The following is an 18,193-nucleotide window of genomic DNA, read 5'->3' on the forward strand; positions in this document are numbered from 1 at the left end:
CTCTGCTTCCCCATCTTCATCTCCAATATCTAAGCTCATTTCCTGTTCCCTTAACAACCTTCACAACAAACCCCTTCCCGTTATTGTCCCATAATTTATTTCTAAAGCAAACCCAAATGCTTTATTATATTTCTATAACCATCGAGTTTAGTCCAATGTTCCAGATTCCCAGTCTGATTTTAGCCAGGCTGCATTTGATCTCTTACCTTGAGTTAAGGAGCAGAAAATCATCCAGGATTTGTGCCCCCTCTTCCAGAAAGTGAATGTGTGTGTGTGTGTGTTGATGGTAGGCAAGGGGAGAATTTTCCTCACTGTGGTGTCCTTTGGTCAACTATATTGCTGACTGTCGCTGTCAAGGATCTCACAGATATACCCCCTCTTCCCCACACTCCCCCTCTTCCGTAAAGACTGGGTTGCGGTACTGGAAAGCACCTTGTACAATGGAAATTGTACCCTGGGAGAGTTGGTGCCTTTGTTGTGTGTAGGGGAATGAAGAAGAAAAAAATCTTGATTATTCATCCTTGGGTAATGGAGGAGTCCTAGTTGAAATAATTTGGTGCTGAAATAATTTGGTGCTTGATAAATAGAGGAGATTGGCAATGTTCTCGTTTTTTAACAAAAACTTCAGAGATGTGACCCTGGGAATTAAAGGCATGTTTCTTTTGGAGAATGAAACGTTGTAGTCTGCTTTTTAAAAAGCAGATCAATAGGTACTTAATGAGAGTAAGGGCAATAACAAGTGTTTATGAAAGGAAGATCTCACTTGCTATTTATAGATCTTTGATGGTAGACTTTCAGAACATACAAGCTAAAGGGCCTTCAGAGAGATTTGTGGATAAGGTGAAAATTTGCGATCAGAGAAAATAGTAATTGGCTGGATAGGAAGCAAATGGTCAAAATCTTTGTGGTGGTTTCTCCCTGCCTCCCTCCTCCTCTTGGTTAATGACCATTTGATAGTTCGTCCCACTAACATTCCTAGCTAACGCTCACTGCCTATAGGCAATGAGTTAATTTAGCAGGAGGGGAGAGACAAGAACCTCACCTGGATGTAAGGAAGAACAGGTGGTCTGCCTGATTTATTCCCCCTCGCTTCCACCCTGTCCAGTATCACCCTGGGTTCTATAGTCTTTCATCTGAGCTCTGATGTGTTGATCTACATCTTATTATTTCACTAGCATCCACTTTTTAAGGAATTCCTTTATTGCTCTGTGGAAACTGATGAGAAGGGGCTTGACGGTGCCAGAGGAGCAGTCCCTGTTTTAAGCACAGTGCTTTTGTGTTTCCCTTCATTTGGTGAAATAAAGGCTTATGAGCACATTCAGATCCAGTTTTACACAAGTCACAAAGATGAGGGCAGATTAAAATATATTCAAAGATAAAAGACTGATCATGACAACCATTGCATAACAAAGCACGCCACCTTCTACACAGGCTATTTCTCAACTTCTCTTCCTGGTGAAGTTGACACATCTCCCACATGCTGTGCTCTGACAGTACTGTGACTCAGCATTTCCAGTCTAACCACTGCCCCTTTCAGTAGGTCAGTCCAAATCTCCCCATCCCCCAATTTCCCCACCTTTGGAGTTGAATTTAAAGGGATGATTTTATGTTTTTAATATCTGTCTCCATTTGTTTTTATTTAAATCAATCTTGGGTCTTTTTAGCCTTTGTTTCCTCCCTCCTTCAACCAGTAACGTAACATGGGTGGATTACTCAATACACAGGGACATAGGAATTGTTTAATTAATAAAGTCCGTGGTCCATCATCCAGGTCGTCACATGATACAACAATAATGGAGTTGTTGACTAATCATAGCGATCAATCTCTATCGATTATTCTACCACAGACCCAGACATGAGGTGAAGAAAACCCCCAGTGGTGGAGAGTTTTGAGAACCATCGGTCCAAAATCATCTGTTCCTCTTAAGCACGTTACACTCACCACATGTTCCAAATTACTCATAGTAGTTGTCTGATTTTTCACGAGGTGAGTTTGTGCATCAACAGTCTTCTGCACCCCACCTTTGTCCGAGTGGCACTATGCATTACAGTGGCATGACTAAAATTCAATAGCCAACCTTCGTAATCCCTGCAGTGTGTTTGGTGTGAGCCCACCATGTAACATTTGAATTGGTGCTTGTCCAGTTGAGCTACGGTGCCTGACTTGTTTGGTGGGTAGAGGTTAACTTGGATGCACACAGCAGGTCTAAAGCATAAAGCTGCCATATTAGGGTCTAGTGAGGTTCTTGTGTGCTGGCTGTCTGGTTCCTTTAATTTTGATTTCTCTTCTACTTTCAGCTAAAAGGGTGCTCCGTAAACCGGCCCGTGGTATCCCTGACGCTGTTCCCCAAAGGAGGCGACCAACACCAGTGAACCTGGCTAATACAATGAAGAAACACATCAGTAATGTTTCCCAGCGGCCCTATCGAGACCGGGTCATCCACTTACTGGCTCTGAAGCCTTACAAGAAACCAGAATTAATTCTTCGATTGCAGAAGGATGGAATCAGCCAGCAGGATAAGGACTCGCTGGAAAATCTCCTGCAGCAGGTAGCACAGCTCTCTAAATGTCTGAGAGATTTCAAAAAATAAACGCACATAAGCAGGGCTGAGCAGTGCAGCAGGATAGAGTCTGAGAATTCACCTGATGTACGTTGGTTCAAATCTAGCCCAGATGACTGGTTGAAAGTCTGCCCTTGTCTGCTGGCTCCAGTGATCCTAATAAGCATTCTCCAATTGACAACCTCACAGAGAAACCACAGCATGACTTGTGTTGAGAATGTCACAATGCTGAACAGTAAAAGGCTCTGTTCTAACCTTGGGGTTGAAGCCTATGAGTGGGAGTTTTCCTCTGCATCCAAACTCCACTGTACTTTGGTACCGCAAATCATGGAATGAAACAACACTGAAGGAGGCCATTCAGCCTATCACGCCTGTGCCAGCTCTTTGAAAGAGCTATTCAATTAGCCCCACTCCACTGCGCTTTTCCCCCAGTATTCATTGAAAGTTACTATCAATCTGCTTCCACCACCCTTACAGGCAACGCATTCCAGATCACAACTCGCTGCGTTTAAGAAAAAAAAAACGCCTTATCTTGTGTCTGGTTCTTTTTGCCATTAGCCGTAAATCAGTTTCCTCTGGTTACCAACCCTTCTGCCACTGGAAAACAGTTTCTCTTTATTTACTCCATAGAAACACTTCATGATTTTAAACATCTCCATTAAGTCTCCTCTTATCCTCCTTTGGTCGAAGGAAAACAATCCCAACCCCTCTAGTCTCTCCATATAACTGAAGTCCTGCATTCCTGGGTCCATTGTAGTAGATCTTTGCATCCTCTCAAAGGCGGTGACATCCCTCCTAAAGTGTGGTGAAAAGAAAGGTGTTGTGGATCTGAGCACTGGCATCACCTGGATGAATACCAAGTCTAAAGAATGTTTGGGAAGTAGCCAGTTTCAGATCTAAATCCAGTAATGATCAGGGTTGCAGTGGACATGGTATTACATAGAAAAAAAAATAGGAGCAGGAGTAGGTCATTCGGCCCTTCGAGCCTGCTCTGCCATTCATTATGATCGTGGCTGATCATCTAACTCAGTAACCTGTTCCCATATTCTCCCCATATCCTTTGATCCCTTTCGCCTCGAGCTATATCTAACTCCTTCTTGAAAACATATAATGTTTTGGCCTCAACTGCTTTCTGTGGTAGCGAATTCCACAGGCTCACCACTCTCTGGGTGAAGAAATTTCTCCTCATCTCAGTCCTGAAAGGTTTACCCCGTATCCTTAGACTATGATCCCTGGTTCTGGACTCCCCCACCATCGGGAACATCCTTCCTGCATCTCTACCCTTTCAAGTCCTGTTAGAATTTTATAGGTTTCTATGAGATCCCCCCTCACTCTTTGAACTCCAGCGAATATAATCCTAAACTACTCAATCTCTCCTCATACGTCAGTCCCGCCATCCTAGGAATCAGTCTGGTAAACCTTCGCTGCACTCCCTCTGTAACAAGAACATCCTTCCTCAGATAAGGAGACCAAAACTGCACACAATATTCCAGGTGTGGCCTCACCAAGGTCCTGTATAATTGCAGCAAGACATCCATGCTCCTGTACTCAAATCCTCTCGCTGGAGAGTAATCTGTGAGTAGCAAATGAACCAGTTTTTATATTGCACAGGGCCCAGGCTAATGGCACTGGCTCCTGGCACAAACTGAAAATAAAGTTTCCAGGTTTCAGTTAGGCCAGTGGACAGAAGACCAGCAAAGCTTAGCAAAACCAAGCAGGCTCACACCCACAAGAGAAAAGACACGTAAAAGTGTTAGGCGAGACCGATGTTACCTCGAACTTTATTTTTTGTTGTGCATGGCCTGTTCAATTCAATGCACAGTACCTTCCAACTTTTTCTTTTGCACAGCTGCGCACGTGTATTATCTTAAATGGGACACTTCTACCCTGAGGGATTTCAGCTGGAGTCAAAACAAAGACAGGAAGCTATAGTAATCACAAAATTCACAGTAAAGGGGTTTGTTCTTTGACCGTGATCCGTTGCTAGTGATTTTGTGAATAATTTGCTGTCTGCCACAAGTTCTGGCCTGAGCAGACACTAAGGTACAGCTACTGAAGTCAGTTTTGGCTCCAGGTTCATGGTGTGATGTGCTGAATCAGATATTGATAAAATCTTATTTCTACAGCTGTGATGCTGTTATAGTATCATAATACCATAAGGTTTAGGATAGCTATGGAAAAGGATAAGGAGCAATCTAAGTAAAAAATAATCAATTGGAGGGTGTCCAATATCAATGGGGTGAGAATGGATCTGGCCCAAGTAAATTGGAATCAAGGATTGGCAGGCAAAACTGTAACCGAACAATGGGCTGCCTTTAAGAAGATGGTTCGGGTACAGTCAAGGTGCATTACCACGAGGGGGAAGGATAGGACAGACAAAGCTAGAGCTCCCTGGATGATGAAAGAGAGTAAGATGAAGCAGAAAAAGGGTGCCTATGGCAGATGTCAGTTTGATAATACAAGTGAGAACCAGGCTAAATATAGAAAGTTAAGAGGGGAAGTGGAAAAAAGAAATAAAGTATGAGAAGAAACTGGCATCTAACATAAAAGGGAATCCAAAAGTCTTCTAGAGGCATATAAAGAGTACAAGGGTGGTAAAAGGAAGAGTGGGGCCGATTAGGGACCAAAAGGGAAATTAACGCACGGAGGCAGAGAGCATGGCTGAGTTACTCCATGAGTAATTTTAATGTGTCTTTACCAAGGAAGAAGTTGCTACCTAAGTCATGGTGAAAAAGGAGGTAGTTGAGACACTGGCTAAAAATTGATAAAGTATTCAAATGACAGGCTGTACTTAAAGTTGATAAGTCACTAGGACCAGATCAGATGCATCCGAGGATACTGAGGGAAGTAAGGGTGGAAATTGTGGAGGCACTGGCCATAATCTTCCAGTCCTCTTCAGATGCGGGGGTGGTGCTTTAAGAAATGATAATTCGGGACAAAACTAACAGTCACTTGGAGAACATTTAAGAAGTATTTAGGTGAGCGCTTGAAGCGCCATAGCATACAAAACTACGGGCCAAGTGCTGGAAAATGGGATTAGAATGGTTAGGTGCTTGATGGCTGGCACGAGCCGAAGGGCCAGTTTCTGTGCTGTATAACTCTGATTCTAAGTGTGGATTGATTAAGGAAAGTCAACGTGGATTTGTTGAGGGCAAATCTTGTTGAACTTGCTGGAGTTTTTTTGTTGAGGTAACACAGAGGGTTGATGAGGGTAATGCAGTTGATGTGGTATACATGGACTTCCAAAAGGTGTTTAATAAAGTACACCATAACATGCTTGTCAAAAAAGTTAAAGCCATGGAATAAAGGGACAGTGGCAACATGAATGACAGGAAACTGCAAATAGTGGTGAACGGTTGTTTTTTGGACTGGTGGAAGGTATTTAGTTGGGTTCCCCAGGGGTCGGTATTAGAACCGCTGCTTTTCTTGGTCTGTATTAATGACCTAGACTTGGGTGTGTGGGGCACAATTTCAGAATTTGGGTATGACACAAAAACTGGAAGTATTGTGAACTGTGAGGAGGATAATGATAGACTTCAAGAGGACATAGACAGGCTGTTGGAATGGGTGGACACGTGGCAGATGAAATTTAGTGCAGAGAAGTGTGAAGTGATGCACTTTGGGATGAAGAATAAGGGGAGGTAATCTTTTTTAACAATTACAATTCTAAGGTAGGGGCAGAGGGACCTGGGGGCATTTGTACATAAATCATTGAAGGTGGCAGGGCAGATTGAGAAAGCGGTTAATAAGGCATACAGGATCCTTGGTTTTATAAATAGCGGCACAGAGCACAAGGACAAAGAGGTTATGGTGAACCTTTATAGAACACTAGTTCGGCCTCAACTGGCGTATTGTGTCCAATTCTTAACACTTTAGGAAGGATGTGAAGACATTAGCAAGACTGAAGAAATGATTTACAATAATGTTTCCATAGATGAGGAACTTCAGTTGTGAGGATAGATTGGCACAGCTAGGGCTGTTCTCCTTGGGGAAGAGAAGGTTGAGGGGAGATTTGATAGAGGTGCTGGAAATCATGAGGGGTCCAGATGGAATAGATGGGGAGAAACGGGTCGCATTGGTGGAAGGGTCGAGAACCAGAGGACACTGATTTTAGGTAATTGGCAATAGAACCAGAGGTGACATGAGGAAAATTTTTAATGCAGCAAATATTTAGGATCTGGAATGCACTGCTTGAGAGTCTGGTGGAGGCAGGTTCAATCATGGCTTTCAAAAGGGAATTGGATAATCTGGCAAAGATTTGCAGGGCTAGGAGGAAAGGTGGAGGAGTGGGACTGCAGAGAGCTGGCATGGATACGATGGGTTGAATGGCCACCTGCTGTGCTGTAACCATTCAATAATTCCAGTCCAGACTTGAATGTTCTGAACGGTTCTGACCCTGCCTGTCGTCTCTTCCTTTCGTAATTGATCTGTGATGATGCAAATTACAGTCACCAAAATTTGCTGGGGTCTGTTTAAGAGCTAGAACTACCTGAGACCAACTAATCCTGCCAGTGATTCTTGGGGTAGCTCTTGAAACCTAATTAGTAACTGTGATCAGCTCCAGAGGACCTTGGAACTGGGTACTTCAGAAGCTAAAGCTGTATTCTGCTGGTCAGCAGGACGTGTTTGTGTTGAGTGTTGGACTAATTTCTCCACTCTGTCAAAATTGAACCGTCCCAGGGCAGGTACAACACGGGTTAGGTAAAGAATCAAGTTCCCTCTGCACTGTCCCATCAAACAGTCCCAGGGCAGGTACAACACTGGGTTAGATACAGAATAAAGCTCCCTCTACACTGTCCCATCAAACAATCCCAGGGCAGGTACAGCACAGGGTTAGATCCAGAGTAAAGCTCCCTCTACACTGTCCCCCATCAAACACTCCCAGGACAGGTACAGCACTGGGTTAGATAGAGTAAAGCTCCCTCTACACTGTCCCATCAAACAATCCCAGGACAGGTACAGCATGAGATGAATACAGAGTATCTTCCCTCTCCCTCAACCTGAAATACAGTATTGAGGGCGTTGCTATTCTTTGGATGAGGTGTTAAGCATTTTCTGCATGTTGAGCTGGATGTTAAAGATCCCATGGTACTATTTGGAGAGGAGCAGTAAACTCTCTGCCCTGGGCAGCAATTTTCCCTCAACTGATATCTCCATTGATGTTACCGCTGTTCAAGGTATGTTGTGTATAAAATAAAAACAAAATGCTGGAAATACTAAGCAGGCCTGGCAGCATCTGTGGAGAGAAAGAGAGTTAAAGTTTCAGGTCTATGACCTTTCATCAGAACTGATGTGTATAAATTGGACCTAATAATAGTGACTGTTTTGAAGGTCGTTTTACTTAGAAATGTTTATGGTATTTCTGAGACATTTGTAAGCTACTGTATAAATATCAGTATTTCTTCAAATATAGTAGATTTTGTTCAAATTAGTATCTAAGATATGCATAAAAGGAGGGAGGCAGCACAGAGGGAGAGAAGCATGCTCAACAAGGTCAGGACTTGGTGATGGGTATTCAGAGTAAATGAATTTCTGGGTTTTACGGGGACCCTTGCTGATTGTTTAAAAAAAAAAATTGGACCTCGTAACCCTGGTGTCTTGTGATGGATCCTTTTCCAGGTATTCCACAATTCAGCTGTTAAACTGACAGAGTGGTTTAGCAAGTGAATCGAGGAATTTGGGGATAGGTCTGGAGAGTGGAGTTGAGACAGAAACTCAGCCCTGATCTTATTGAGTGGCCGGTCAGGCTCAAGGGGGCAAATGGCCTACTGCTGCTGCTATTATGTTCAGTGTGTTACGGGATGGTTAAATTGCCTGCCCATATTCAACGACTGAGAATACTCACAGCAGAGACCTGACGGGAATCACTCCTCCTTTCCCTCTGCTTCATGCCCCCCAGTTGCACCCTCTCCCCCCCCCCCCCCCCCCCAACCTCTAGAACGCAAGAGGCAAAGAAAAAGATTGCTAAATCCAACAACCTTTTTCAATTGATCACCCTATCTGCCTTTCTCCCCAACTCCACCTACCTATTTTTCCCTTGTATATCTAACCCCACCCACATTCCCAACCTCACCTACCTATACTTTCACCATGTTCCTCAGTTATTTCTCTCAGCGCAAACACAGCCATTGTGTCTTAACGTTGCCTGTTTTAATCTCCTTCTCCGGTAACTTATTCTTCAACTCTACCCTCCTTTGGGTGAAAAAATTCCCCTGACTACTCTGCTTACTCCTAACTTCCTGGCTCTTAATTTGTGTCCCTTGGGGTTTGACCTCCCACACCGCAGTGAACAGTTTGCCCCCCTACTCTCCCACTTTGGAGTCTGCAGTTGTGAGCAGTGATGAGTTGTGTCCTGACTGTGTTGCAGGTGGCTAACCTGAATGTCAAGGATGGTACCTTCACCCTGAAAGACTTTGTGTACAAGGAGATCCAGAAAGGTTGGCCTGGGTACTCGGATGGTGACCAGCAGTTACTGAAGAGAGTTCTTGTTCGGTAAGTTACATTAACAGCACAGAGTTGGGGGTAATAAAGGAAAAAATAAATAAAATGGGTGAAGGAATGAATATAGCCCTGGTAAAAGAGTTGGGGATGACTAGAGGTTGAACAAAAAGTTGAGTATTGGAAGGTTTTTAAAGGTAGATAGAAAATTACTATAGTATCAACACTGCAGCAGAGTTAGGCTGATATATAGCAAATAACATTTACACTGCACAAATGTAAGGCAATGAGCAACTCCAACAATTGAGAGCATAACCACCTCCCCTTGAAAACTTGTATTTATATAGCACCATTAACATGGTAAAACAGATCAAGGCGGTTTTTTTATTCATTCTTGGGATGTGTGTGTCACTGGCAAGGCCAGTGTTTATTGCCCATCCCTAATTGCTCTTGAGAAGGTGCTGGTGAGCCGCCAACCTGAGCCATTGCAGTCCGTATGGTGTAAGTACACCCACAGTACTTTTTCTGTAGTGGGTTGACACAGCTGAGTTTCAGTGGCATTACCATTAGCGAGCCCCCCCCCTCACCGTCAATATCCTGGGTGTCACCATTGACCAGAAACTCCACTGGAGCAGCCACATAAATTACATGGATACTACAGTAGGTCAGAGGCTGGGTACTCTACTGTTTGTGACTCGCTTCCTGACTCCCCGACTCCCCAAAGTGTCTCAACTACCTAAAAGACACAAATCAGGGGTGCAGTGGTCTGAGTGGGTGTAGCCCCAAGAACACTCGAGAAGCTCAACACCATCTAGGACGAAGGCATGCGTTTGATCAACACCTCATCCACTGGCTTAAACATCCATTTCCTCCACCACCAGCGAGTATACCATCTACAGACTGCACGGCATCAAGTCACCAAGGCTTCTTCGGCAGCACCTCCTGAACCTGCGACCCCCACCACCTGGAAGGACAAGGGCAGCAGCTGCATAGGAACACCATCACCTCCAAGTCACAAGTTGCAATCCATTGGTGGCCGCAATCAAAATTGATCAGTTTCGGCCTCTTGAGCTTTGAACCTTAAATCTTGTTGGAACATAAGTTGTACTTAGAACATCACAAAATTAATCAACATTACAATTCCACTTTGGACAAAAATTCCTTATTTCCAAATTCCTCTGGCAAGTTATTGCAGTTTTTGAATACTTTAGGATTAAGGCAGGAATTCTTGTTTTTATATATAGTGCCTATCCCAGTATCAGATTTGCATAAAGCACTTCACACAATGAATTGCTTCACGGATTGCAGTGACCGTTATGTTGGTAGCTGTGTATTATGGAAGCAAACGAATGACTAGTTAGATTACTAGAGGAACAAATAAACACAACGTTCGAGAGTGCGAAACGGATACTTACTCATAGTTTTCAAATTGTTATGCATAGTGACCCCCTGGAAATATTGACAAGCTTTTGGAGATCCTTGGCAATATTAATGTATGCCAGGGCATCCCCTGGCAAGAGTGACATGCCAGGGAAGCGCCCGGCAATATTGAGTCCCAGGGACTCACTATATTAACTTTTGAATGACTGGGTCTGCTATCCAAAGGAAATCAGTGGTGCAATCACATCAAATGTTTATTGACAAAAATAATACTACAAGTAAGGCAACAAATACAGAAAAGTATAGAAGAGCAGTTTTTCCAGGTGTGCACTTTCAGTACATGGGTCTGGCCTAGAGGGAAAGCATTCAGGGATTCTGTGAACCTGTTCCGTCACTGACCCCTATTTGTAAGCATTTGGATGTACAATTGCACACTGGAATATAGGAACAGAAGTAGCCCATTCAGCCCCTCAAACCAGTTCTTCCATTCAGTTACATTATGGCTGATCTGCATCTTAACTCCATTTACCCATCTTGCTTCCATAACCTTTAATACCCTGGCCTAACAAAAATACATCAATCTCAGTTTTAAAATTTTCAACTGATCCTCCAGCCTCAACAGCTTTTTGGGGGAGAGAATTACAGATTTCCACTACCCTTTGTGTGAAGACATGCATTCTGCCATCTCCCCTGAACGGCCTGGCTCTAATTTTAAGGATATGCCCCCTTGTTTTGGACTCCTTCCCCCCTCCCCTAACCAGAGAAAACAGTTTCTCTCTATCTACCCCATCAAATCATTTAATCATATTAAACACCTCAACTAGATCACCACTCAACCTTCTACACTCCAGGAAATGCAAGCCTAGACTATGAAGCCAGTCACATAATTTCATCCTTTTCGCCCAGATATTTTGATGAATCTGCACTGCACCTTCTCCGAGGGCTGTAAATCCTTCCTGAGATGTGTTGTCCACTTTGGAGTAAGACATGTAGCAGATCCGGGGCGAGGAATAGTTAACACAATATCACATACACTAGGGACAGGAACAGAGTATGGCAGTGTAAAATGCAGGAAAAGTCGGAGTCTGAAGCAATTCTCCGTGCTGAGCTCCTCCTTTCCCCCTTTATTATTTCTCTGGGTTACTTTTCTCCGCTGTGTCAATGCTCCCTGTATATTTCTTTTGTTCATCCTCATGTATTCATAGCCAGTGTGTCGAGAGTGCAAAACCTGTTTGCCAGCATCAGCACAATCCTGATCTTGCTTGCATGGACCTCTCAAAGAAGTCAAATAAGCTACAGTCCAATTTATTGTCTTCCCTCTGCCCACACCCCACCACATTGACCCAACATTCTATCCACTGCATCGTTGAGCACTGGGACTGCTGATTCAGCACTGTCTGCTCTGCATGTGTGCTGCGCTGTACTGTATTCTGTACCGATTTCCAGGTTGGAAATATAAGTTCTAGTCTGATTCGGGAGACTTGGTGGCTTTGCACTTTTTGACAACAAAGTGTATGACTGTCTCAGGTTTTTTAAGCTTGATACTGACTCCTACACTGGGTGCAGTTTCAAACCTTTGAGAGCTTTCCAACTCCAAAAACATTTGCTTACAATATAGACAAATAATTGCTGTAAATTTTAAACTTAGTCGCAGAGTCCTTTACCCTGAATAAACAGTGACTATGTACAGTTACACAGTGAGTAATCCTTATCCTGCTGAATAAACAATGACTCTGTGCAAGTACCATAGATGTCCTAGTGCTTTTTTAGATATGGAATGGTTTTTGCCGTTTTTTAGTATTCAGCATTTTCTTAGCTTTTATAATCTGTTGTACCGATAACTGTTAAAATCAGACCGAGTGCAACATCATTTTTGTACCCTTAATGTCAGCTGTGATCTTGTTGCTGGACTGCGTACATGACCCTGCAGTGCCTCGAGGGTTAAGTGGTTGCTGCAATCTGCTCTCTCAGCCAGGCTTCCTTGGTCTCGGAGCACATTTTTTATGAGCTGTGCTATGGGCTCGGAGGCAGCCAGGCCTATAAATAGGCACAGGAAAGGATGGGTTCAACAGAGTAAACAGCCTGTGGTTCCCTGCAATCAGCCAGGCATCAGAAAAGAAAATGCTACCTGAAATTTTTCCAACAATTCTGTGAAGTGCTGTGGTGTTTACCTGGTGGGCGCCGAGGAATCTAGGGCATTGCAACTGTATCATGAGAGGTCTTTAGGGAGGCTGTAACTTGTTACATTCTCACAGACAGATTGCTTGATATGGACTCTGGGTTCTAAGTTTGTTGACCCCTTTTCAAATGAAATTGGATGAAAGTAGTTGCAGAAGGGGGTCGTACAGTGCAATGCAAGTGACATATCCACGGCCATGGATGTAAGTTACTAATAAATTCAATAGGGAAGTCAGGAGAAACTGCCTTACCTACAGAATGGTGAGTATGGGGAACTTGCTATCATATGGAGTGGTTGAGGCGGATAGCATAGATGCATTTAAGGGGAAGCTAGATAAACACGAGAGAGAAAGGAGTAGAAGGATACTCTGCTAAAGTTAAATGGGAAGGATGTGTTGGGCCAAATGGCTTGGTTCTGTAAATTCTACATAGTACTTGTAACCATTAGCTCTGTTTAAGTTTAGGATGTGGTGGTTTTAGCTGCTAAGCTAAAAGCTGATTGGAAACCTCCCTCAAAAGGTTATGGATGCTGGGGATCAATTGACATTATCAGAGCTGAGAACGATTTTTGTTGGGTTAGGGGATCTACAGGTATGGAGCAACGTGTAAATGGAATTGAGGTACAGATCTGGGTTCATCATCCAGTGCAGTCCTGAGGTTGTGCTACACTGTTGGAGGTGCCGTCGTCAAATGAATTGTTAAACTGAGATCCTCGCTGCCTATTCAGGTGGATGTATAAAATCCCGTGACATTACTCAAAAGAGAGCAGAGAAGTTCTACTGATGTCCTGACCAACATAATCCTCATTCATTGTCAGCCCCAAAATAAAAGTTTAATTGAATTATTTGTCTTGGTGTTGCTTGTGGGACATTGCTATTGTGTTCACTGAAATACCAGTCGCTACACTTCAGAGTAATTCACTGTATAGTGATTTGATACTTTAGAGCACAAAAGGTGCATCTAAATTCAAGGGTTGTTACTAGTTGAGATGACAATTGGCACCCATATTCAACTAGAAGGTTTTTATTACCAATGACTGCGTTTATCAAATATCCAGGTATGGGTTTTTTAAAACTGGGTTTAGGTGTGAGTCAGAGCACCATTGGTGTTGTGATAAAAGCAAAATACTGCAGATGCTGGAAATCTGAAATAAAAACGAGAAATGCTGGAAATACTCAGCAGGTCTGGCAGCATCTGTGGAGAGAGAAGCAGAGTTAACGTTTCAGGTCAGTGACCCTTCAGAACAGAACACCTTCGGTATTGTGATGTTGGAATTAAAGCAGATAGCATCTCTGGTGGTCAAACTGTTCCTGAATAGTCATCAATGGTGTTCGTCAGCTCATTATTATTTTGCTAATTATCCTATTTTTGGTTGCCTCAGATTTTGCTCCATCAATAGTTCACATCTTGTTTAGTGCCTTGGTTTGAGTGCATTGGTTAGAAAACCACACGAGCCAGTATAGTTTAATGTATTAATATGCACATATTCAATTCACACACTCAATTTGCACCCATCACGAATGCCCAGTGACAGACCTGTAACCATCAGTACATCAGCCCCATGTTGAAGAGCTCAAAATTCTCCAAATTTAGAAACGGCAGCTTGCATTTAGATAGTGTCTTTAATGTGACGAACGTTACAAGGTGCTTCACAGTATCATTAATAAACAGAATTTGATAGAGTTGCATGAGATGTTAGAACAGGTGGCCGAGAGGTAAGGTTTAAGGAGCCTCTTACAGGAGAGAGATGGAGTGAATTCTAGAGCTTAGAGCCTTGACCACGAATGCAATAGTGGTGAGATAGAAACTGGGAATGCGCGAGAGGCCAGAATTTAGAGGAGTGCATAGACCTTCAGAGGGTTGTAGGGATGGAGGAGGTTACAGAGATGGGGAGGGGAACAAGGCCATGGAGGGATTTGAAAATGAGGATGAAAAACACAAAAACCATTTGTGGTCACTGGAAATTTTACACATGCAACATTATTGCAGCTCCAGTGATAGAGCATTGTGGAGGATAGCGAGCTGTGTTTCTTCAATTTATTGCGAGTGAGCTCAGACAGAAGTTAAGCTGTAAAGTAAAAGGCACTGTGCATGGTGTGTGGGGGTGGAGGGGGTTTGCGTATAGGTCCCATGTCAGCTGGTATTGGAGGGCAGGTTTGATCCTCCTGGTAGGGAGTTCTGACTTTCTGCTGGTGTGCTACAAGGAGGCTGTGATTCACCTACCCCTGGTGTAATCACATGAGGAATGTACACCAGGGTAATCTAGCGAAGTGTGTAAACGTCCCACCTTCCCCTCTGCAAGTCTGAACTAACCATGCAGCAAAGCCTCTGGCTCCTGCCTGCGACCCAGTTTTCTCTCATTCCTGAATATTCTGTTTCCGTAGGAAATCCTGTCAACCACACAATGCCAGCGGGGGCTCCGGGGAGACGCCTTCATCGAGTCCAAAAGACAATGCAAATTCAGCCTCTCCGCCACAGGTATGAGACCCATAGCACAGTGGTGTTCAGTACGCTAGTTTGTGTCTGTTTCTGTCTCTGTATCGACCATGTTTTGGCCATGTTGCCTTTCAGACACAAGCTCTGTGATGCATCATGCTGGAGTGAATGTGATAGCAGCCCCACCTGGTGGGTGTTAAAGTGATTGCAGCCAGAAATTTATGAACTGTCAGTAAATTAGAATTACAGAAACCTGTCTTCATGTGACAAGTCCCATTGTGACCCGGGTGAGCTCTCAGTTCCTTATCTCACTGAAATGTGTCGTTAGATTATGTTTCAAGTCCTAGAATGGGGCTTGAGCCCAAAACCTTCTAGCTCTGATGAGAGGCTCTTAATGAACCGAGCTGACCGTTGGCGCAGCTTTATAGATTCGGAGTGTCTCCTGACAACACAGAATATGCGCCAAACAATCGCCAACGTAATCAGTGCATTTGAACATTTGCCAGCTTGCCAGTGTGAATCGCACATGCATGCGCCAACGTCACCACGCAATGACGTCCAAGTGTTGCCTCACCCCTCAATGGCCGCAGTTGCTGCCTCCATTCTACCCAACGGTAGCCCACTTTAGCCACTCACTCCCCACCTCGGCAAGTTGCTCCCCCATTCACCTCCCCTGCCGCGGCCCATTGCTCCTCTCTTCTCCACTTCAGCCGCTCGCTCGTCGCTCCCCCCAAACATCTCGGCCAATTGCTCTTGCTGCCCGGAGAAGCAGCAGGGGTGGGGGTGGGAAGCAAGTGACTAAGGATGGAGCAAGTGGCGAGGGTTGACTGGGCGCGGAGCGAGTGGCCGAAAGGGGAGAAGTGGGGAGTGAACGGGCGAAACAGCAAGACGAGCAGCCGAAAGGGGAAGCGGCAAGGCGGGGAGTGAGTGGCCAAAGAGGTGAGGGGAGGCAGCGGCGAGCAAATGGGTGTGGGAGGGAGCGGTGAAGAGAAGCGCACTGGCAGGAGGGAGCAGTGTTATCTTTATTACTGGCAGCTGCCTGAGACATCGCAGACAGTGACGCTTCAGTCGATGAGGCTACATTTGCGCATGTGCCAATACTGCACCAGCTACTGGTTGCATTGTCAGCAAATGCAGCCTTATAGAATCAGCGGCAATAACGGAAATGTGGCTTAAAAATGGGGAGGAATGAGCACTTAATATACAAGGATATAAAGTGCATCAGAAAAGGTAGAGAAGGAAAAAAGGGAGGTGGAGTGGCAGTACTGATTGGGGAAAACATTGTAGTGTTGGAAAGAGAGGATGTCCTTGAGGGGCTAAGGACACGATCCATTTGGTTAAGAGTTGAGAAGCAAAAAGGGTATGATCACGCTCCTGGGTGTATTCTATAGGCCTCTAAATAATGCGAGAGAGGTAGAGAACAAATCTCCAGGGAAATCACAGAGGTGTGCAAAAACTGTAGAGCGGTGATATTGGGGGACTTTAATTAGCCAAATATCGATTGGAATAATTTTAAGAGTAAGGAGAGTGAAGAATTTCTGAAATCTGTTCAGGAGAACTTTCTTAATCAGTATGTTCTCAGCCCAACTAGAAAGGAGGGATTGCTGGATCTGGTGCTGGACCAAGTGTCTGTCAGAGTAAGAGTGATCATCGTATCATAAGGTTTAGACTAATAATGCAGAAAAGCAAGGAACGAAATAAGGTAGACTGTCTAGATTGGAAGAGGGCTCATTTCAATGCGATAAGGGATCTAGCCAGGGTTATCTTTAAGGAAGAGATGCTTCGGGTGCAGGCTAGATACATTCCAACAAGCGCAAAAGGTAAGGGAACCAAAAACAGGGCTCCTTGGATGATCAGGGAGACAGAGATTCTGATGAAACAAAAAAGAGGGTGTGTGATACACGTCAGGTGAATTCATCAGGTGAGAACCAGACCATTTACAGTAAGTTGAGAGGGGAGGTGAAGAGGAAACTAAGACTGGCAAAGAGAGAATATGAGAATAAAATGGCAGTTAACATAAAAGAAAACCCCAAAATCTTCTACCAGCATATAAATTGTAAACTGGTAGCAAGAGGTGAAGTGGGACCTACTGGGGATGAAGAGGATAATATATTCTTAGAGGTGCAGAGCAAGGCTAATATACTAAATGAGTACTTTATATCAGTGATCCTAAGGAAGTGGTACCTGACAAAATATCGGTAGAAGTGGAGAGGGTAGAGGCAATGGATAAGGTAAAAATTGAGAGACGGAGGTACTAAAAAGGCTAATAAAAACAAAAAATGCTGGGAATGCTTAGCAGATCTGGCAGCATCTCTGGAGAGAGAAGCAGAGTTAATGTTTTAGGTCAGTGACCTTTCATCAGAACTGGCAAAGGTTAGAAATGTAATAGGTTTTAAGCAAATAAAGAGGGGTTGGGGCAAAAGATAACAACAGAGAAGGTGTTGATAGGACAGGGTCACAGAGAATAACTGACCAGAAAGTCAGGGAGCAAAGGCAAATGGTATGCTAATGGTATGCTGAAAGACAAAGCGTTAGTGCAGAGAGGGTGTTAATGGACATAAAAATGAACAGCCCTGGCCCAAAGCACAAACATGAAAAAAAAACAGTGGTTAAAAAAAAAAATGAATGATGAAACAAACTAAAATAAAATTTTAAAACACTAGAAATAGAAAGGGGGGCCCCGTCATGTTCTGAAATGATTGAACTTAATGTTCCGTCCGGCAGGCTGTAGTGTGCCTAATCGGTAAATGAGATGCTGTTCCTAGAGCTTGCGTTGATCACTGGAACACTGCAGCAAGCCCAGGACAGATATGTGGGCATGCGAGCAGGGTGGGAGTGTGTTGAAATGGCAAGCAACTAAAAATGCTAGCAGTGCTCGGGGTAGATAGGTGACCTGGTCAAGATGACTTGCATCTCAAGTTTCTAAAGGAAGTGGGAATGGGGATAGTGGAAAGGCTTGCCATAATCTTCCAATCTTCCCTGGATACAGGATAGGTGCCAGAGAATTGGAGAGTGGCAAATGTGACGCTCTTAATCAAGAAAGGGTGCAAGGGCAGTCCGAGCAAATACAGGCCAGTTAGTTTAACATCAGTGGTGGATAAAGTTTTAGAAACAATAATTAGGAAAGAAATCAACAGACACTTGGAGAGGTTTGAGTTAATTAAGGAGAGCCATCAATGATTTGTAAAAGGCAGATCATG

General features: G+C 43.9%; 1 protein-coding gene across 1 annotated transcript in view; it reads left to right on the forward strand.

The window, feature by feature from the left end:
* Positions 1 to 18,193, forward strand: part of ell (elongation factor RNA polymerase II) — a 163,757-nt gene that overhangs the window by 119,591 nt on the left and 25,973 nt on the right. Inside the window, exons 5-7 of the mRNA XM_068015978.1 lie at positions 2,299 to 2,549; positions 8,929 to 9,053; positions 14,942 to 15,035. Coding sequence (XP_067872079.1) covers positions 2,299 to 2,549; positions 8,929 to 9,053; positions 14,942 to 15,035 — 470 coding nt within the window. The remainder of the gene's footprint in view (positions 1 to 2,298; positions 2,550 to 8,928; positions 9,054 to 14,941; positions 15,036 to 18,193) is intronic.

This window comes from Heterodontus francisci, chromosome 36 (genome assembly GCF_036365525.1).
Source record: "Heterodontus francisci isolate sHetFra1 chromosome 36, sHetFra1.hap1, whole genome shotgun sequence".
Classification (NCBI taxonomy): Eukaryota; Metazoa; Chordata; class Chondrichthyes; order Heterodontiformes; family Heterodontidae; genus Heterodontus; species Heterodontus francisci.